Here is a 22,701-nt window from a genome sequence, read left to right as displayed (position 1 = left end):
GCCGAGTGTCCCCCGCCTCACCGCAGAACTACAACTCCCAGCGTGCTCCGCGGCCGCCGCCTTGTTGGGTGTCCGCTGGGAGGATGGTGACAGCGGGAGGATGGAGGCCGGTGAGGGGAGACGGGGCGTAGGGGGAACCGCGGCGGGGTCGAGTGAGGGCGGCGGAAGGGGCGCTGCGGGGTAGTGGCGTGAGGGGCGGGCGGGACAGCGGGGAGGGGGCCCGGCCTAGGGCGCGGGCCGGGTGTAGCGGGCGGTTCAGATCCGGGCCCAGGGCGGCGCTCGCGGGTGGGAGCCCCAGGCCCGGGCGCGTTGCGGGGGGCGGCGGGCGGTGACGCGGCCCGCCGGGCGAGCTCCCGGGAAGGGCAGCGCCGGGCCCCGATCCTCCGCCCGCCGAGCTGCCTTCCCCGGGCGGGGCGGGGTTGGGCGTGGGGCAGTTGTCAGGCCCGCTGTGCCGCGGGCAGGGGCTGCGCTAGAGGAAGGTGGCAGCCGCCGCGGGTCCGTGCGGGTCCGGCGCTGCGACCCAAGCGAGCTGCGAAGTCTCCGTGTGTCAATCCTGCCCTAAGGACACTTCCGAGGGGCTCAGGCCGGGACCTCCGGGAGCAGCGGCAAATCTGTGGGACCCCGGCAGCGAAACCGAGTAATCAGAGCCCCTGAGGGGCCTGCCTAACGCAGGCAGCTGGTCGTGGGGAACTCGCATGGGACTGAAATCGGATTCGCTCTTGGGCCAGCTGGCTGTGGTCAGCAGGTTTCCGTGTCTCCTTGAGTGGTCTTGCCTCACCTCAAACGTGGTTGTCCAGCCAGAGGAAAATAACGTTGATTAAAAACACCACGGAGTTTCCTTAGATCAGTTACTAAGACCATCTTTAGATTATTTTTAAAAAGTGCAGCGTTGATTTCATTTCCAGCCATGCTGTTTACTTTTTGCAGTTCGGTCAATGAAAACACACTTGTGGGTTTCACATTTCCATTTCTGATGTTCTTGACTGACAGTCTTACAGTAGAATGGTTAAATTCCAAACTTTTAACAACAGCTTTAAAATTAAAATATGTTATGCAGTACAGTATTACATGTTTGTGAAACTTCTTTACAGAACCTAAGTATGAAGCCTAAACTAGGTGTTGGTGTCCACTTAATAGAAGTCTTAGGACAAAAAGTAGAGCTGAGTAAATCCACTTGTACAGTTGTCATATTTAGATATGTTTACAGGGTAAATTGAGAAATATTCAAAGCATGTAATTCACCTAAGTCCTGTCACTATACTCATTAAATTGCAGGATCTAGGCCTGGATTTATACTGTAAAAGTCTGCTCTACTGTTGCATGGCTATTTACTTCAAGTTTTTTAGTATAGTGCTGACATCCATTTCTCTGCAGTAGTGAAGCTGATCCCTTGACAGTTGTGACTGCCAACTGGATGGAATAAATAAAATGTGTCAACACAATATGCATTTAATAGATTATGATATCAGAAATCATTTTGATTATGGATGTAAATGTTTGGAATTGCGTGAATCCTTCATTATGGCTCTTGATTTTTCCCATTGGCTCCAGTAGAAGTGTACACGCACTACTTATAGTTAAAGTTCACTGTTTTACAGAAACTAGCAATCATTTGTTCAAGTTGAATAGAAAAATATTATAGATGATGCCTGAATGATAACTTTCTGGTTAATATACCCTAATCTGAGGAGGGTTTGTGTGAAACTCTTGGGTTTTCTAAAGTATAATATTTTTAAAACTGCATGTTTCCTTAAGTATGTTATTTACCTAATATTATTAAAATTAATTTAAAACAGTCAATATTTTTTACTCTTTATGCTGTTTAATGTTCACTCTGCTTACCTTGAACAGTAAAACTTGATCAGTTTCACCTTCTGAGTATAGTCAGTTCTGACTTCTTATTTTCAGGCGCTTAAATGGTGCTGTTTACATTTCAATACTTTAAGAAATGTTTAAATAGTATAAAACTTTTTTTTTTTTACATTTAAAGAAGTCATGAAAAATTTTATTATTAGTTGTGGTAAAATCTTTTTTCTTCAACAAAGAGCCTACATTTTGGACCTAATTTATCTAATAGTTAAAATGGGACTAAGTGTTCTAAAATGTTGGCCAGAATGTCAGCTTTATCTTTTCTGAAGACATTTTGTTCTAAGCCAGTGTATTTTGTAGGCTATTGTGTAAGCACATTTAATTATTTTGCAGCAAGAGAAGTGGTTGGTTGTGTATAGTTGCTATTAATGGCAATTAGGAAAGAAAGACACATGATTAACTTTACACACGTGAGGAGTCCTTTTAAATTCATTGTGATTACTTGCATACAGAAGTGTTTTCAAGATTGGGTCATAGATTGTAAACTCATTGGGACTGGGACTGTATCTTTTTCTGTATTTGTACAGTGCCTAGCAAAATGGGTAATCCTGAGTGGAGCCTATAAATCTTAAGTAATATAAATATTACATGCAACTTAAACATATTTAGCATGTGTGTATATATATGATTTAATTTTTAAACATCAGTTCATTGTGTATTTCTTAAATATGTAATTTGAAAGAAAAAATAATCAAAGCAAATAAAAACAATTACTTAGCTTTACAGCTGAAGAATTATTCCTGTGTTTAGTCCAGGACTGGGACTTAAATTGATTATCTAGACTTTGGGTGAAAGCCTAACCTCATTGAAGTCGGTGGCAAAAACTCCCATATACTTCTGTAGCACCAGGATTTCTTCCCTGGGCTCTAGGGTCCAGGTGCCAGCCATAGTGTCTCCCAGAGCCTCTGGAGAGTTAATATACAAAATTGCAATGAACACTGTCCATTTTAATGGCAGTGCATATTGCTGAGGGAAAACAGGGTAAATGCTGCTGCCAGAATGAAGTATTGGTCAGAAAACCCCAAAACCCTGGACTAGATCACTGGTTGGAGCTAGTTGCAGTATAAGAACTCAAAGTGCTCCAAAAAGAACAAAGGGAGCAAAATGGGGTTTTTAACTTTCTATGTTCCTGTTCAGTTTTATCCAAGTATGAAAACCAGACCACTGTCTTATCGGAATACCTAGAAGAATTTCCAGAAACAGATGGGTCAGTGTGGATCTTGGGAAGGCAATACCACCTTAAGACAGGTATGTTTTATACTGAAAATCCAGCAATAACTTTCATAGTTTATATGCCACAACATTTTCTCAGTGTTCATAACATTATCACTACATAAATCTCTGAGAGCAAAAACTCATTTCTAAAAAGCAGACCAACTGTATACAGTGGTAGTCACCCTAATATGAAATTAGCTGGCAGAAGGTTTACCAAAGTAGGGAGTACAGCATCTGTCACAGTTTCTGCAAACAGGGCATGCTTATCCTGCAGATTAGTCTCACTTTAGATGGGTTATTTCTAGTCATCAAATGTCATGGAATAAATAATTGACTTTTTAAGAAAGATAATATCACAGATATTAATCAATCAATCAGCTATGGAGAAAACATTTTTTACACAGAATCTTCCCACCAAAAAAAGTAAAGTCCTGACAATACCCTTTAAAGTTTCTCCTATAAGAAAGGAGCAGGCAGCTGAGTATCTACTGTAGCTCATCTTAAAATTGGATGTGGTGATGCAGCAAATATCAGACATATCCTTTGTAATTTTGTAAATCAGAAGCATACGCTGAAGTGATAAATTGCATTTTAAAATACGAAGTAAATGCAATGAACCAGCAATTAACAGTATCAGAAGACCAGAAAATTAAGTCTGTACAGTAGTTCAGACAACAACAAATCCACTATGCTGGATGTATGAATTTCTTACAGCATGATATTCTCAGTTGAAAGTTAACGTGGCTTTAAGAATTAAATAGGAAAAAGTTGACATGCTCCCACCTATCCCTGTGGTTAACATTCTCTAAGGTGGTGAAATCCTTGCAAGTGTGAGGGAGACGATACCATGGAAAGTGGGCATTTCACTTTTTCTCCCTGCAAGTCTTGTCCCTTTATATGCAGAAGAGGGTTCAGTGGAGGAAGAAGAGACTATGCACTTAGGTTCATCCTTCCTCCTTCAGACCAAAATTGGTCCCTGTTAGTAGAAATTCTCCAAGATTCTTGTCCTGTGTGTAATTTTGTTCAGAGGGGATAGTTCTGCATAGCAGTAGCTGGTTCAAGTTTATCTTAGCTAATCAAAACAGAAATTCTACTCTCTTAACCTTTGATGGCTAATAATTGCTTTACACTTTCCCAATAGACTTTGTTTAGTTTGTATATATAAAGTGCTCTGAATATTAAAAGTGATGCACATTATTTTTGTATCTGAAAGTAAATAGACATCTCCTGTATATCCTATATGTTTTGTTAATGCCAAATGATCTTTGCAGTTAGAAGTTGGTAGTTTAATATGGCTTTGTTTTTTAATTCCAGACAAATCTAAATTATTGTTGGATGTAAGTGCTCGTCTGTGGTTTACATACAGAAGAAAATTTTCACCAATTGGTGGGTATCTTTAGGGTGAAAAGCCCAATTTTTCTGTATTATTGTCTGGTTGGAAATTAAAATTGTGGGAGGAGTCAAATTATCGTATATGAACTTACTGACTCCTAAACTATTAGAGGACTTAAAGGTATGAGTTTTACTCCTGAAAACAAAAAGGAAATAATGGGCCAAATTCGCTAGTACTGAAAGCTGTGCTCACTTACACCAGTAGAAAATTTGGTCCTTGTGTTTATACTAGCAGTGGAAATAACTTGTGAATATTTCTCAAATGAATGGGAATGCACAGTAGATCTGTTGTGCAAAAAATATGTTTTTAACCTGTTTATTCACACACTAAAAATAAATTTCACATTAAAGGCATTAAAAAAACCTACTTAAATTTTCTGATTAAATTAAATTAATTTCCCAAATCATCACCCAAATAAATGTTTGGACTGAATAAGTTATGGGATTGGTAATGGGATAAAGAGCCTTTACCTTTAGGTTGCCAATTCAAATCTAGCTCAGGTGGGTAGAGTCTCAAACCTCTTATTTCATGGTCTCTGCCACGATTGAAAAAACCACCACCACAATTGGGATGATTGACAACACTACTGGCAATCTTGCTAAAGAGTAAGTACCATTCATCACTAGAGGTAGTCTTTCTACTGCAGGGTTGAGACTGATGGAACAGCATCAAAGATGCTTTCATTGTCACTGTCCATACTCTGCCTGTTCTTTTGATAGATTTCCAGGACAGTCAGTTTAGCATCTTTCTCAAGCACTAAATTACATAGAAACAAATAGAGGAAACTCTTGGAATTTACCGTAGAATCCACTTCTAGATGCAGAACTGTGCTTAAGAATCTAAGCGTTTAGTTTAAACTGATTTATCTTTCTAGCTCTCATGATTGTGAAGACAGCCTTAAAACATAAACAAATAGAAAATATTGTCTTACTGAATCTGCAGATGGTTTGAAGCGATAGCTTGGAGAGCTGTGACCTTTCCTAATAATCTAAATAGGTTTTCATTATTTCACTACATCCAACCAGTGTTCTTAGCTCCACAGATCCAAACTGTGTCCAGTGTTTCACCAGATGCCAAAATCTGTATTTGCTTCCTACCCAAATGCTAAAACCTCCAGCCTCAAATCCTCAAAGCTTATACAGCATATTTACTTATATATATGCACACATATATACTTTTAGTATATTGCAAACTGAAAATGAGGGTTATCGTGTAATATTAAAATTTGGAGGTTACTGTACTGATTGCATTACTCTTTCCATATTGAATTCCATTAGGTCTGCTGCCTACACCTCCATTTTTTGTTTTGGTTTCATAGTGCTCATAGGACCTCACTGCAGAGTTTAGGTCTGGCTTAGCACAGTGTACAGAGTCCTGTGTATAGGCTTGTACATTTTATCCTTGAATTTGGCACAGTTTGGTAAACAGCTTTACATGGTTGCTTCTTTGCTTTTGTCTTGCATCAACAAAGAATTCTGCTTCTACAGAGCTGTGTCAGTACTGGTTTCCATACAGATCTGCTTGGCAGATCCTGAACACTTATCTAGAAGCCTTTCTTTCTGTTTCTCTTCACCCACAGGATGCTTGTTAAAGACCCGAACTTTTCTTGACTACCTAGATTTCAACAATTAGATTTTTGTGGTGCTAATTTCAGTCAAGAACCCATATTAATCTTAATAATTCTTGTTAATAGGAGGCACAGGCCCTTCATCCGATACTGGCTGGGGATGCATGCTGCGATGTGGACAGATGATGCTGGCACAGGCTCTGATTTGCAGGCATTTAGGAAGGGGTGAGCATACTATTACTTTGTGAAATATGTTAGGAGACTCTGTGTTGCTTGGGTGGCATTTAATGTTGGTGTGAAAGCCCAGTACAATAGACATCAGCTGAGAGATGTAGTGCTAAAGTAACTAGTGAAAGTCTCTTCAGAATGATTGGCAGAAATTACTAGTAAATGATGTCTCCAGACAAGAGGAAACTGGTAGTGTTTCATTCTGACCCAGCAGGGGTGAATTGTTTTGGTGGTTAAGCAGAAAAATAAGAACAAAGGGTTTACCAAGTTGGACTCCTGTCTCTATTATTTAATAGAGCTTTGCATGACAAATAACGAAGCTGGTGCCTGGGTGGAAACTGCTGCCGCCTGACTGATTTCCTGTCGTCTTGTTAATTGCTTATGTGGTGCCCAACTTGTACTAATTGCTTTATAGGCAAAATGAAGAATTCTCTGTAGCTTGATAGCTTGGTCCAATAAAAGATATGACCACACCCACATTGTCGCTCTAATATCCTGGGACCAACATGGCTACAACAATACTGCAAATTACAGGCAAATATGCAGATAGCTTCCCTACCTCCATCCTAAGGCCCCAATCCTGCAACAGAATTCACTAAGCGTGGACCCAAACACCTGTATGAGCATTCCAGGATCACAACCAGAGTAATCTTAGGCCTAATATTCATAGAGTTCTTGTATCGATTCAGCTGTTTTGGTTAGGGATGTGAGTTTATACCAATATAGTTAAATGGGTACAGACCCTACTGTGAACACCTATATACTGATGTAACTTAGTCCACAGTAAAGAGTGTGCCACTTTTAACTATATCTCTTTCTAAACTGATACAGTAAAGTGGTACAAAAAATGTGTAGACAAGTTCTTATGGTCTCCTTCTGACTATCAAGATTTTTGTTCAAACATTCTTGGTTCATGTTGTTGTATTTTAGAAAAGCAATCTCTTCCCTTTTTTTTTTTTCTTTGCATTCATGAATAAATTCAGCACCTTTTTTGTGACAGAACACCAAACGTCTTCCTATTGAGAGAAGCTGATGCTATTATTTTACGAAAAGAAAAGGAGTACTTGTGGCAACTTAGAGACTAACAAATTTATTTGAGCATAAGCTTTCGTGAGCTACAGGTCACTTCATCAGATGCATTCAGTGGAATCTTCATGACCTTGTCTCTATTGAATTAAATAATCTCCTGATGCTGCCTCTAAAGAGTTGTTGCCCTCTGGGGCCAAACTTTGCTCAGTAAAACTAGTGTAAATTGTGGGGAAAAGCACCGCTCATGATTGTGTAGTATGAAATGCTAGACAGCGTTTGGAGTATGTTAGTTAATCTATATAACTTTTTCCCTGTAAGACTGGCATTGGGAGAGACACAAAAAACAACCTGAAGAATATCACAAGATCTTGCGATGCTTCATAGACAGAAAAGATTGCTGTTATTCTATCCACCAAATGGGTAAGGGCAGGTATCATCAGCTTTTTATGCCTCAAGTTGCTAATGTGTTTAAGATGTATTAATTTTAAAATATATAATCACAAAACAAAAGAAGGATTGTGGAGACAAAGTAGATAAGTATATATAGAAGATTTAATGCATGCAAATCCAGCATGTATAATAGAAATAACAACTAACTCTGGATAAAATATGTGACTATTAGGGACCAGACTTTAATAATAATAAATTAGTGCTTACTAACATAGATTCTCTTTACTGGCACCCCTCACTACAGTCTATGGGCCAGTGTGTCAGAATGCAGTTTAGAGGCTTCTTTTCAATTACAGAAATTAATCTTCATTGCAGTTGTAAAAAGAGAATAGATAGTATATCAATAATCTGATTATATGTAAATATTTTACAATAGTCTTAGAATGCGTGCAACAAAATATTAATAGGATGTGCCATTTAATATATGTCATCACCTGATATTTGTGTCCTTTTGTGTGTGTTTTGTTTCTAATAAAAACAGCACAGATGGGTGTAGGAGAGGGGAAGTCGATTGGAGAATGGTTTGGACCAAATACAGTTGCACAAGTGCTAAAGTAAGCAAAACATACATATGTATTTAGAATGTACTTACCCTGAATATTTCAATTCAGATGTAGCATAGCTGTCTAAGAGTGATGACCTCCAGTTCTGGATTTTGAAACAATGTAAAGTTTGGAGGCGTTGGCTTAAACCCATGTGTTCTCTAAACTGAGGTCCTGCTTTTACTCAATTATATACAAAGATTATTTGAGTCACAGAGGTCACAAGACTTGTCCATGTCCGACAGGGGCATAGGTAGGACTGTCTCTAAATCAAACATGTGAGATGCGTAAGAAAAATAATGCGTTTCTTCTACAAAAGTTTTATATGAAAAAAATCATGTTTTATAAGTAGGTTAAATTTATTTATTTATGCTGACAGTATGGAGTGATAAAACAAATTATTAGGGCTGTTGATTAATTGCAGTTAACTCACACGATTAACTAAAAAAAATTAATTACAATAAAAATTGTGAGTAATCGTAGTTTTAATTGCTCTGTTAAACAATAGACTACCAATTGAAATTTATTAAATATTTTTGATGTTTTTCTGCATTTTCTTATATTGTATTCTGTGTTGTAATTGAAATCAAAGTGTATATTTTTGCTTACAAATATTTGCACTGTAAAAATGATAAAAGTAGGATTTTTCAGTTCACCTCATACAAGTACGTATTGCAATCTACAAATGTAGATTTTTTTGTTTGTTACATGACTGCACTCAAAAACAAAACACTGTAAAACTTCAGAGCCTACAAGTCTACTCAGTCCTGCTTCTTGTTCGGCCAATCACTAAGACAAACAAGTTTGTTTACATTCAAGGGAGATAATGCTGCTCTCTTCTTATTTACACTTTCACCAGAAAGTGAGAACAGGCATTTGCATGGCACTTTTGTAGCCGACATTGCAAGGTATTTACGTGCTAGATATGTAAAACATATGCCCCTTAATGCTTCGGCCACCATTCCAGAGGACATGCTTCCATGCTGATAACGCTCATTAAAAAAATAAGCATTAATTAAATTCCTGACTGAACTCCTTGGGGCAGAATTGTATGTCCCCTGCTCTGTTTTACCTGCATTCTGCCATATATTTCCTGTTATAGCAGTCTTGGATGATGATCCAGCACATGTTCATTTTAAGAACACTTTCACTGCAGATTTGACAAAATGCAAAGAAGGTACCAATGTGAGATTTCTGAAGATAGCTACAGCATTCAATCCAAGGTTCAAGACTCTGAAGTGCCTTCCAAAATCTGAGGGGGATGAGGTGTGGGGTTTGCATTCAGAAGTCTTAAAAGAGCAACATTCTGATGTGGAGACTACAGAACTTGAACCACCAAAAAAGAAAATCAACCTTCTGCTGGTGGCATCTGACTCAGATAATGAAAATGAATGTGCTTTGGATTGTTATTGAGCACAACCTGTCATCAGCATGACGCATGTCTTTTGGAATGGTGGTTGAAGCATGAAGGGACATGTGAATCTCTAGCACATCTGGCACGTAAGTATCTTGCTACGTTGGCTACACAGTGCTCTGAAACGCCTGTTTCACTTTCAGGTGACATTGTAAACAAGAAGCGGACAGCATTATCTCCTGCAAATGTAAACAAACTTTTTGTCTGAGCGATTGGCTGAACAAGAAGTAGGACTGAGTGGACTTGCAGGCTCTAAAATTTTACATTGTTTTATTTTTGAATGAAGGGTTTTTTTGTACATAATTCTACATTTGTAAGTTCAACTTTCATGATAAAGAGATTGCATTACAATACTTGTATCAGATGAATTGAAAAATACTATTTCTTCTGTTTTTTTTTGTTTTTTACAGTGCAAATACTTGTAATCAAAAATAAATATAAAGTGAGCACTGTACACTTTGTATTCTGTGTTGTAATTCAAATCAATATATTTGAAAATGTAGAAAATATCCAAAAATATTTAAATAAATGGTATTCTATTATTGTTTAACAGTGCAATTAATCACGATTAATTTTTTAATCACTTGAGAGCCCTACAAATTATATTTAATTTTAGCTGCTTTAACTAGAATTTAACAATGAAACCTACATAGCGGTTTACATTGTCAGAGAGCTGTAAGGCGGTATATTCATTTAAGGATGTTCTTTTGAATTACATAAAAATACTATAGCAGACCCAGCATAGTGTCTGTGACTTAACTTTCTCATACAGTTTTTCTTTCTTCACTTGGCTGGGGCTGAGCTTTATGACAGATTTATGGCCTGATCCTACCAACACTTATGCACGTCAGTATTCTCACTGAACTCTGTAGAACTACTCATGCGTAAAGTTACTCGCATGCAAGAGTGGATTGTAAGCTCTTTGGTGCAGGGACTGTCTTTGTTCTGTGTTATACAGCGCCTAACACAACGAGGTCCTGGGCCATGACTGGGGCTGCTAGGTGTGACTGCAACACAAATAATAAAAATAATAAAAAAGTAGCGAGGTTGAAGTGAGTTCGATTGCTTTGCTATTGGGAATAAGCCAAGACATTTGTCACTCAAATTATTTCACCTTCATGCTATCTCTGCATTCTCTTCTACATTATAATTGTACTTTGACTATAAAAAAAATACAATGAATGCTGTTTTCGATAAGCAATTATTTATATATTATTCAAGATCCATCTAATATCATTGAGTGCCAAGCTACAGTTGTGGCTTCTGAATGACAATACAGTTTTTCACTAATTACTATCTTAATGTTTTCAGAAAGCTTGCTTTATTTGATGAATGGAATTCCTTAGCTGTTTATGTGTCTATGGACAATACCGTGGTCATTGAAGACATCAGTAAGTTACAAACACTGGTTCTCACTTTAATTAGAGTTTATTTGCCCAAGTACCCTAAGAAAATATAGTCAAACAAAATGCATTTTTATTTATTTATTATTTATGCATTTTTATTTATTATTATTATTACCCTAACTGAGAAATAAGGTGGGGTGTGTGAGAGAGAGAGAGAGAGTGTGTGAGAGAAAGAGAGTGTGTGTGGGGGGGGGGCCTTGGGATACCTAATACTGTGCATCACCTTGTTACCCCCTCCTCTAGTAAGAGGTATCTTGACCCTAGAAAGCTTAGGGTGCTACATGTTTGGTTAAACATACCTTCATCTAGTAAATTATCATCTCCTAGTCATCGACCTGAGCCCTAACATCTTCTTGTAACCCAGCGCCCTAGTCTGTGCCTACTACAATTACTTGTAATTATACAGCCACAACGTACACACTACCCTCCTTAACATCTGGGACCTTCTGTAAGAAAGATTTCTGAAAAAGCATCTTAATTTCCATTCATTTGAAACATTTATAATATAGTCCTTAGTGACTTGACAAGTCTCTCCTTCTTGGTCCCACAGAGAAGATGTGTTGGTCCCCTCCTCAGAGCAGCAGTGCTGTACGTGGCAGCACACTCTCACACAGAAGTGCTCTCAGTCAAAACAAGAACACAGCAGTGTTTTGCTCAGGCTGGAAACCTCTCTTGCTCATTATACCTCTACGACTAGGGATAATCATATCAATCCGATTTATATTGATGCTTTTAAAGTAGTTGCTGTCCCTGAAATGATTGTTATGCTGCATGTCATTACAAACAGTTTAGATATCTGTGATACAAATATACAGGACAACTAAAATTTCATTTTTCCCCTTTGAATCTCTAGGAATGTTTAAGATGCCACAGTCTTTGGGGGCATTAGGAGGGAAACCAAATAATGCCTACTATTTCGTAGGATTTTTAGGTAAGGAAAAAAATTAATTACAGATAAGTTGATGGCTAAGGAAATGGGCGTGGTCTGAAGAAACATCAGGAAGTGTAAAACTGAAGCCGCTAGGAAATGTAGTTAAGGAAAGAGATAAGGGAGTAGAAGAAATGGATAATTAGATAACTCCAGAATAATACACTATGATCTTTATAGGAAAGGTAGAGTGAAGTTGGTATAGAAATAAGTAACATCAGCAAGAGTAATGTGATATGAAAGGCTAGTTGAATAGTATTTGGCAAATCTATTAGACTGATGTCACTAGTATGTAGTCCTGTATTGTTTCCTAATCTGTAGTCTTACATTTTATTCTTTTGCTTCACATTTTTCTTCAAATGGTATCAATCAGCATTTTCCCTGATTAAAGCTCATTTTTTAAAATTTCTGCTCACTTCTCTAACTTCACTAGATCTTGCTGTCTTTAATGCTAGCCTTGCATCAATGTATTTATCACTTGCCTTTCCTTTGTCAGTTACAGTGCTAGACCTCATTTTTGAAACATCACCCCATTTGATTTGTTATGAATAATTGCTCTATTTATGACCTATCAGTCCATTTTTCGATAAACCTGTGGTATTTTATTCAGACCTCATTATTTCAATCTCTCAGCGAACCTAATATGAAACAATGTTGAACGCCTAACTGAGTTCTAGGTTATATTTGTGGTCATCCTGTGACCTGTAGAATGGCAGAATTTACATTTTAAAAGTTTTAAATGTTATGTTAGATCTAGGAAAATAAGGGTCAAAGTAAAAAGCCTTACAAATCACCACAGTAAGCAATACCAGATATGGTGCCACAATGCATTGCTCTTCCTGAATTTCCCATTTTCAGAACACACAGCTAGCAAAAGTCTAATCTATCTTAATCATGATGATGATTGAAATTCTATCTTGCAAGTCCAGCTTCAATGGTATTACAAACTATTAAATTTGATTAAATATATTTTACCTGCACAGGAAACGAGCTGATCTATTTAGATCCTCACACCACTCAGATTTTTGTAGATTTGGAGGAAAACGGTATGGTTGATGACCAGAGCTTCCATTGTCAGCAGGCCCCACATCGAATGAAGATCATGAATTTGGATCCCTCTGTAGCATTAGTAAGTGTCAAGAAGAAATGTAGCATGAACTTCTATTACAAAACTGCTCATAAGTACTGATAAGGGTAGTTGTGCATTTGCTTGAGCAGAGTCATGAATAACTACACAAATTTTTTCACAAATGCAGACTTTATCTGCACTGGTAAATTATACAGTAATTTTGCTGAGATTACATTAATGTTACCTCCAATAGGAAACTGGATATTTGAGTGGGGGTGGCTAATTATTTTGGTAATAGAGAAGCCTCCACTTTTGCAGAGCCATTGTAGTGTAATGGTTGAAGCAGGGAATTTAAACAGAATTCCTGGATTCTGTGCAAGTTACTTTCTTTCCCTCACGCCTCAGTTTACCACACTAGTAGTAGTTACAGTCCAGGATACTTTACAGGGATATTTACAATGCTTCATGACTCTAATTCTGATCTCATTCCAGTTACACGCACTATTGACATCAGTAAGGTTACTCTTCATTCTCCTCCTCTCTGTAAAATGAGAATTGGCCCAATGTTTATAAAGTGTTTTGAGTTCTTGAATGAAAGATGATGTAAACGTGTGTTATTAATATCACTTTTAGCAGGAAAGTATCTGCTTTTAGTGAGTAACATTTAATTATGCAAATGCTCAAACCATGAAAAAGTACAACCAGTCCATTCAGTAATATAACCAAGAGTTTGATATTCACAGTACAGCCACTCTTGGAAGCGTCACTTATATGGCAGTTCATCCCCGGTGGCACGTTAACCTTGCAGCCAGATGAACAATTGTGGTAAATTGGTATGGCCCTATTGACTTCAGTGGAACTGCAATTATTATTATTTGAATTTTGGTAGACCCTACAGGCCTCAAATCGAGATTTGCTTTAGGCACTGTACAAACATATAATATACTGTCATTGCCTAAAGATTTTATAATCTAAATAGATAAGACAGATGAACAGGAGAGGGGGAAAAGAGCAGAGCATTCAGTATGATGAGTGGCAAATGTCCCATCAATTCCTTGTTTTTTCAACTTTTTTTCCCTGTGCTGTTCATTTTTACTCTAGTTCAGGATCTGGCCCTTAGTCTGATACATATTTTGGGTCTTACAGATGATGATCGTATGTGCTACTGCAAAACAGTGGCTTAATTCTGCCTTATTTGCTAATATTGCATGTAACTTGCAGAGGAAAATTATCTACGTTTTTTTCCCCCTTCAGGGCTTCTTTTGTAAAGAAGAAAAAGACTTTGATAACTGGTGTAGTCTTGTACAAAAGGTAACAATGGGATATTCTTTAATTTGATCTGCATCAGGTTAGGCACATTTACCAACAAAAATGTAAATGAAAACTCCCTGTAAATATCTGTCAGTGTACAGTTGCTAAATGAGTTTTATAGAAGAATATATAAGGAAAGAGAAATGCTGTTGAAGTGCTAAGCAAAGATTATATAGCACTTTAAAAACCAGGATCCCCTAGCATTTGGAAGTGGTGTAAAAATATCTAAAGTAATCTAGTTAGCTGCTAAAAACACACATTATTTTAAAAAGCCAATTCTTACTGAATGACTAATGGTTTGGGCTCTGTCTTGGCTAGTTCCTTTCCTGAGACTTCCCATTGCTGTTTAATAGTGATATATTATTAATATCCTACGCCTTATATTAACTTGCTATACTGAGTCTCTGAGGCCTGATTCTGTGAAGGACTGGATCCCTTTAAGTCATGGGAGCGGAGTGTGTTGTGCACCCTACAGACAGTACTTGGCCCCTTGCAGGACAATGCTCACATTGTGCATGGTCTCAACCAGGGGTGAAAGTAACTTAATGGACTTACCAGTACGCAGGGCAGCTGGGGTTCTGGGTGTGTGTGAGGGGGGCGGCTCTGGACTCCGGAAGAGGTGAGGCCTCAGGCGGAAGGGCCTGGGGCCAGACTTGCGCCGCCTGGTGCTCTGGCGGCAATTTAAAGGGCCCGGAGCCACTGCCCCTTTTGCCCCCGCCCCATCAGTGGCCCTGCCAGTACTGTCGCTTTTCTTACCAGAACGCCATACCAGACAATATCGACTTACTTTCACCTCTGGTCTCAACTTATAGACTCTAAAGCCAGAAGGGCTATCCCATCATACCATCCCCTCCATAAACTTATCAAGCTTAGTCTTGAAGCCAGTTATGTCTTTTGCCCCCACTGCTCCCCTTGGAAGGCTGTTCCAGAACTTCACTCCGCTGATGGTTAGAAACCTTCGTCTAATTTCAAGTCTAAACTTCCTGGTGACCAGTTTATATCCATTTGTTCTTGTGTCCACATTGGTACTGAGCTTAATAATTCCTCTTCCTCCCTGGTATTTATCCCTGTGATACATTTATAGAGAGCAATCATATCTCCCCTCAACCTTCTTTCGTTAGGCTAAACAAGCCAAGCTCTTTGGGTCTCCTTTCATAAGATAGGTTTTCCATTCCTCGATCATCCTAGTAGCCCTAGTAGTAACTTATTGTGGGAAGTAATAGTAGGCTGAAGGCCAAGTAATTCAAACTCTAGAAATATTTATTCCTAAAACCAGTTGATGGTTTCCTCAGGAAGGCAGTTTGTAAACCCATTTAAAAAAAAAAACAGGTTAGAAATAATTCACCAGATTTGAGGTACAGGGAACTTTGTTTAGTAATAACAGAACAAATCAGATTATATCTCAGATCAGAAATTGTCCTTCAAAATCCATTACTTTGTGGAGCTGCTGATTTGTCCTCTGCTCCTATCATCCGACAGTGCACTTAGTAAGGATCTAATTAAGAGTAATTTCTTTGATATATTCAAAGGTAGGAAAATATTTCATGCTCTTAGTGCCCCTTTGCTGCACATACACATACACAAATTATCATTTTGTTTATCAGAGCTAATTATAACATGACTGACAATCTGTGGTAGAGCTTGAGAGATCTACCTTCCATGAATGTTTCTGATCGAAGAAATTCACTATATGTAGATCTGTAAAATGATGACCTTTAATGAGGGTTGCACAAAGTATAACAGGATTTCATTTCATATGGGTATAATTTATTTTATTATTATTTTTTGCATCTTGTAACTATTTTGACTGACCAGCCAAGTAGATCTGTTGGACTTGCCATTAATATGATACATTTTTTAATTAAAAAAGTGCTTTATCCTCAGGAGATTCTGAAGCAGCAGAGTCTTCGGATGTTTGAGTTAGTCCAAATCATCCAGCCCATTGCCTCCTTTCATACCTCCAGCAAAACCAGAAGTGACAACGTCAGGAGCAGGTACAGTGTTGACTTGAGTGGACTGTAGTGCAGCAATATGTTCCTCAATTTACAGGTAGGATAAATAATCACAGCTGGAGCAGCTATGTTTTGCTAAGTGTTTTTTATGCTCAGTGTGATTAGCTAATCCATTCTTTAATACCGGGAGCAACTTGAACACCAGATTTATCAACAAAATGCTAAATGTGATTTCCAGCATACAAAATATCTTGCCCTAAAAAGTCTTCCAAAGTGAAAAGCAATAGGCATGTCTGTTCATATTGTTTTCATTTTTGTTGGCAGAACTTATTGAATCTACTGATAAACTGTTTGAGTTGGAAGAAGAATTTGAAATCCTGAGTATATGAAGGAAGCATGGTGATTCTTTTGTGCTGAACATATTGCATTGACTTTAGACAAACAGCCATTCTAGCCCACAGTGCCTGAAATTATGGACAACAGAGTACAAAATCATAGCAGCACCCAAAACTCAAACAGTGACAGTTTAACCAGATTTTCCCTGGTGGAAGAGAAGCAAAGATCCCATTGTCAGACACTTAAAGGGAATCTCTGCTTCCAGCATGCATCCTATTTGAAGACAAATGGACTTTTTGAGATGAAGACAAAAACAATATATTAAAGACAAGACTATGGTATATCACTGGGCTCTACCTTTGAAGAAAGGGATGACCCAAATGGATATTCTTGCTCTCGTATGCAAATGTGTAGTGCTTAAAGAAAGGCAAAATGGTGTTGAGTTAAGGGAGGATGTTTACTTCTGTTCTCTCCTGTGGCTGCATCATAGGAATAAATTCATCATCTTGTTTAAAAGATCAACTAGATCAGGAGAAAATTGTGTCCTTGTTAAATATTTAACATGTAGTTGAGCAACCACACTTTTATTACAACAATGTTTCTGTAAAAGGAACTATGTCTAATGTATAAATTTGTAATAGTCTTCCTGTTTCTGGGACACCTAAACAACACAGGAGACTCAATTAGTTGATATAGATCACGATCATTGCTATAGTTATGACATATTTCACCTTGACCGTAAACTTAGGTTGATGATTTTGTTAAAACAAGAAGTCAAAGGTGTTTGTTTTAACTGTATCTTATTTATTTAAAATAGATTTATTTACACAAGTTTCTCTGTAACAGCACTTTATCTGTGCAGCTAATAAATATCTTAAGCTTTTCATAGGCTACTTGTTATAGTTTGTGAATTTCCTCTTTGCACAGACCGTAAATATAAAACAAAAAATTATCCCAAACTGATGATACACACAAATTATTTAAGGTCCCTAATTCTGCCTTGTTACCTTATCAAGACTATTTTGGTAAAAGTACCTTAGATATACAAGTCCCTAACAGAGTTATGTGGTTGGATGTTTATTTAAACTGAGGATATCTCTAGTAGCTCTTGAGAACAATGGTTCAGAAATAAAGCCCTTACTGAGTACAAGGGCTTTTAATGAATTCTTGAGTCACATTTTATGTTTCCTAAAAACACAGTTCCCATCTGGATGAGGCCTGGTATGATAGTGCAGTTAAAATGAAAATCTCCCAATTTCATTCTTCACAAATAGATGAGAATACTGGCCTAATCGGAAGATGTGCTGAGTACTTGCAAAGCCCCAGTGAAGTGAGATGCTGATGCTCAGCATCTGAATGGGAAAACATGATTTTCAAACAAAAATAATTACCCAGACCAATAGTTAATGGCTTGTTTGCCTTTATTAACCACAGTTTGAAAACTGAACATTAACAAAAGGAGATGCCACCCCACGCTGTTTTTCTAGTATTCATTTAAGACCATAGCTTAAGACCATAGTGGTGCTTGGTGCCTTCCAGACAAATGAAAATGCAGCCCCTGCTCTGAAAAGCTTACATTCTGAAGGATGACTGACATCTATCCAGAAAAGGGAAGTACCCGTTAGATGACTGAGCAATGAAACTAGGCATAGGTCCTGCTCAGTCCATCCTTTTTTTTTTTTTTAATTGCCCTCCTGTTATCTTTCATTATGTAAACACAAGTCAGAGGGGAAATCTGAAGTTTACAGGCTTCATGGAAAAGTGTGTTGGGTAGCAACTGGAAGGAGAGGGGATAAATACAGGGTTGATTGGAAGCAGCTCTGGAGCCAGGAGTGGAGAAGATCATAGACTGTGGCCCTAATCTTGCAAAGACATGCCTCATGCTTAACAGTACCCATCGGGGTGAAATCCTGGCCCTACTGAAGTCAATGGAAGGTCTGTCACTGAAAGCAATGAGATTACTCATGCCGCATAAAGCGAAACAATTACATAGAGCCTGCTCCTGAAAAGACTTGTGTATTTCAGTCATGTGCATCCAGAGCAGAACCTCCTTTTCCTCACCCTCCCCTCAACATCCAAACAAATAAACTGGAACCAGACCTGATGCTTCTGTTGCTGGCACCTAATGAGCAGAATGAGTGACAAATAAAAATGTTTTCCACAAATATTTGCTCAAATTTTTAAAACAAACACTGGAGCGATTTGAGTTTTACTGACCACAATATTTGCAGAAAGTGAATTTCAAAGTCGCATACCTAAGCATTCACCAAACCCCCATTTTAAATACCATGCAATTTATCAGAGCAGTCCCAACTAAAACATACATTTTTCTATAGTTTTGTCTTTCAATTAAAAAAAAAAAATTTGGAATTTACAATGCCCTTGCTTCAACTCCTCTAAAATGCTGATACCTGTGGGTGTTGTCAACCTCCCTGTAGAAAGAAGCTGAAATTAATAGCTTTAGCCTTAGTTAATTAATTCTCAGAATGGACATACTGTATTTATGGCTCTCTTAATTTCTATTTTCCCATATAGTCTGAAAACCACTGATTGTAATTATAACCTGAAGAAATTGTGTGAATATTTAACAGTGCATTAGAAATACAGTAATATATTTTTTAACTAGTAGAAGTAAAGCCCAGTAGATGATGAATACAAAACAGGTGATTTTAGCAGTAAAAAAATGTACATCCAACAACTGCATGCTTCTGTGTTTCCATAAACTTGATTGCTAAATAATAAGGCTTCTACATTTTAAAATATACACAAATTGAATACTTACAAAAAAAAATTGTTCCAAGGCTACCTCGGAAAGATGATTTCATACGTACATACTAATGAAATTATTCTGTAGGTCACAAATTGCTAGGATGCAAAAGGGTAACGACAAATCTTGAACTGTGTGCTTACATAGAGCACATTTCAATAGTGATAAAGCTGTGCTGAATAATGAAAATGGCTTTAAGTTCAAGTAGAAATCCAAATTTTTCATGGAGGGGAAACGCAAAATCAGTTACAGCTGGTCTGAATTTGGCTCCAAGTTGCTTGTGCATCACTGAAACCAAAGATTATGCCAATTCTTTTAAAAAGCAAAACAAACGAGCTCATCTTTAAGTAAGAACTTCCCAGGGAAGCCAGTTCTCAGTCTCTAATTCTTAATACTCTAAGCACCTCTGCTGCAGTGATTTGTTTTAATTAGTTTAGAGTTAAGTTCCTTTCAGATTGAAAATCCACTTCATTACATATTTTCTCATCTAATCAATGCGTATTCTCCTAGGCCATGCCAAATGCTTTCTGCAAAGACAACTAATCTGTGAAGAGAAAAGGAGTACTTGTGGCACCTTAGAGACTAACAAATTTATTTGAGCATAAGCTTTCGTGAGCTACAGCTCACTTCAAGCTTATGCTCTAATAAGTTTGTTAGTCTCTAAGGTGCCACAAGTACTCCTTTTCTTTTTGCGAATACAGACTAACACGGCTGCTACTATGTAATCTGTGAAGCACAAACTTGTTTAAGAAAATCTATCATTGGCTATAGATGAGTGCATAAAAAGGATGGGTGATATAATATGGAGCGCTTGTCATTCTGCAATCTGAATGAGAAAGGCTCAGAGACTTTCTGAGGTAGCCATGAATAGGAAAACAAACATGAAAGAAAAAGTGTAGCACCATTTTCCACAAAACAGTCAGAGGTTTCAGAGATTAGTCTGTCCCTCCTTCCTTCTGTGTGAAGCTATGTTTCTTATGGATCTAAAACATAATTTCAGTAGTGTTCTGGCTGTTGTAACGTATCCACAAACCACCAGCAGAATGGGTGTATGTGTTTATAGTTCTTCCAATGAATGAGGTTTAAACTCTTAGGTAGCAAAGTTTTATTTGTTTGGGTTCTTTTTGCTACAAGTTCTTCATGCACACTTGGCAACGGCTGACTCGTGTTCGGAGCTGTCCTGCTTTCAGAGTTTCTGAGGGAGGAGCACCAACAAACTGCTGCGTGCGTTCAACTGTTGTCAGCCAGAAGCTGTATTTGTTTGCAAAGTAATGGCAGGTTCCTCTGGCACCATTGCATTCAATGAAAGGAGTAGCACGGAAATCCTCAAGGCAAGAGCCGGGTGAGACAAGGGACTGACCTCCGCCTTCCGCGCCAGCAGCAGTGTGCTAGAATGAATATGGTCATTTAATTGAGTTCCAAAAGAAGGAAATAGGCAGTTACATGGGGACTCCCGGGATACATTTGTTGACATGAACAAAAGGGGGAAATCTAAATTGCTCCTCCAGGACACCTGTAGCTACATGTCACTTGGGTCAGGGTTACGGGGGAAAGCACAAGAATGCAAACCCCGGGTTGAATATAGGATTCTGGTAATATAAAAAAGCAGCTTTTCACTTATGAAGTGAGGAAATTTGAAAACTGAGAAATAATAAAGAACTCACAGTGCTATTTTTAGAATCATTTTGCAATCACACTTTAATGAGCTAGGAAATCTCATTGTAGAACATTCTGGAAAAAGCCATACAGCAGGGAGAAGGGGTTATGTCTGTGCTATAGTTTAATTGCAGTGTTGTAGCCATGTTGGTCCCAGGATATTAGAGATACAAGGTGGGTGGGGTAATATCTTTTATTAGCTCAACTGCCGGGGGTGAGAAAGACAAGCCTTCGGGCTTACAGGCCTGGGAAGAGCTGAAGGAGAGCTCAGCGTAAGCTCAAAAGCTTTCTCTCTCACCAAGAGAAGTTGATCCAGTAAAAGATATTACCTCACCGACCTTGTCTCTCTATAGTTAATTAGCTGTTTCGAGGTTTAAAGGAATCAGTTCTTACAGGCCACTAGTCTCTTTGATAGTATGGAAGTATTCTATTTCTTCCATCCCACCGTAAACTTTATCAATACACTTGAGAAGTTAGCTAAATGGCAACAAAATGGCTGAGGTTATAGTAGCCCTGCTGGTAATACACAAGGAACTCCTTAGATCTGCTCGTTGTGGAGCTTTCAGTTTCTTGGACGCAACCGTCAAAACTAGCGAGCTTAGTGGCAGAGTTTGACTTTGCCACTAAGTTTGCTAGTTTTAACAGTTGCGTCCAAGAAACTGAAAGCTCCACAATGAGCTGACCTAAGGAGTGAATGCTTAGGTTTTAATGCCAATATTAAAACAAGCCTCATATAGCGTGACCGTCTTTGCATTAACAAATTGATTTTCTTACCATTAGGAAAGAGTATCCGATCCACAGGCTGCGCCAGCCCTCGGGGCACTGCGGGATGGTAATGTCCTGGCTATGTACTGCAATAGCCTGGGAAGGTGCTTCACACACTGAGCAATGACTGATGTACTGTGGGATCTCCAGACGGCTCACTGGCATCATGGGGATGGGAGCAGTGGTGGAGAGCCAGTAGGATTTGTCATTTCGGCTGGCATAGTAGCACACCTCATAGATGTTGCAGTAAATAAATGGCATGGTGCTGAAGCGAGGCAAGCAGGAACCAGCAAAACCTGGGTGGGAGGGGGGGCAGGAAGGAGGGGAATGGAGAAGAGAACAAAGGGCTCATCAAGCTGCTGCCAAAAGCAAGAGCTAGTAAAGACCAGACCCAGATGATAAGCAAGTGGCAAGTATCATTGCACCCTCAGTGTCATATTCCACCCTCAGATTCACACCTCTTACAAAGCCCAGTGAAATCAGTGGGAGTTGAGCAGTGCGTACAGGGGAGTGGAATTTGGCCTGCCTCATTTGTGACAGAGACTTTTTGACTCACCGAGATCCTGGTTGTGCGCCTTTTCCTGCCCCTCCACATACAGCAAGCTGTAACCCTCCCAGAGCTTATTCATTCCAATTGGGCATGGTGGGATCTGCTCTGACTGGCTGTGCTTCACCAAAGTGTATCCAACGCCTACACTCCGACCCGGCATTCCGGGCAAACCAAACAGGCCTGGCTTTCCAGAGATACCTGGGAGAGAAAGTCAGTCACATGTTGCAAGTACACTAAAAGTTAGCTGACTTGTG

At 38.6% G+C, this 22,701-nt stretch overlaps 2 protein-coding genes across 4 annotated transcripts in view; one reads left to right on the top strand and one right to left on the bottom strand.

Moving 5' to 3' along the window:
• Window position 1: 1 nt before the first annotated feature.
• Window positions 2-17,593, top strand: ATG4A (autophagy related 4A cysteine peptidase). Its single transcript, XM_043492147.1, is given in 15 exon segments — window positions 2-110; window positions 3,007-3,117; window positions 4,399-4,470; window positions 6,171-6,269; window positions 7,620-7,721; window positions 8,233-8,305; window positions 11,019-11,098; window positions 11,664-11,810; window positions 11,813-11,849; window positions 11,965-12,044; window positions 13,025-13,170; window positions 14,365-14,421; window positions 16,306-16,346; window positions 16,348-16,415; window positions 16,698-17,593. Coding segments are annotated over 15 exon segments (1,188 nt in total). The 5' UTR covers window positions 2-100; the 3' UTR covers window positions 16,763-17,593.
• A 519-nt stretch (window positions 17,594-18,112) lies between these two features.
• Window positions 18,113-22,701, bottom strand: part of COL4A6 (collagen type IV alpha 6 chain) — a 195,168-nt gene continuing 190,579 nt past the window's right edge. For all 3 annotated transcript variants that reach the window (XM_043492142.1, XM_038417032.2, XM_043492141.1), the window contains 3 exons: window positions 22,454-22,645; window positions 21,907-22,193; window positions 18,113-20,864 (listed from right to left, as the gene is read on the bottom strand). In XM_043492142.1, the coding sequence (XP_043348077.1) occupies window positions 20,604-20,864; window positions 21,907-22,193; window positions 22,454-22,645 (740 nt within the window). In that variant the 3' untranslated portion in view covers window positions 18,113-20,603. The remainder of the gene's footprint in view (window positions 20,865-21,906; window positions 22,194-22,453; window positions 22,646-22,701) is intronic.

The sequence above is a fragment of the Dermochelys coriacea genome, chromosome 9 (assembly GCF_009764565.3).
Source record: "Dermochelys coriacea isolate rDerCor1 chromosome 9, rDerCor1.pri.v4, whole genome shotgun sequence".
Lineage (NCBI taxonomy): Eukaryota > Metazoa > Chordata > Testudines > Dermochelyidae > Dermochelys > Dermochelys coriacea.
The sequence above is the reverse complement of the archived record's forward strand: the minus strand, read 5'-3'. Positions and strand labels throughout refer to the sequence as shown.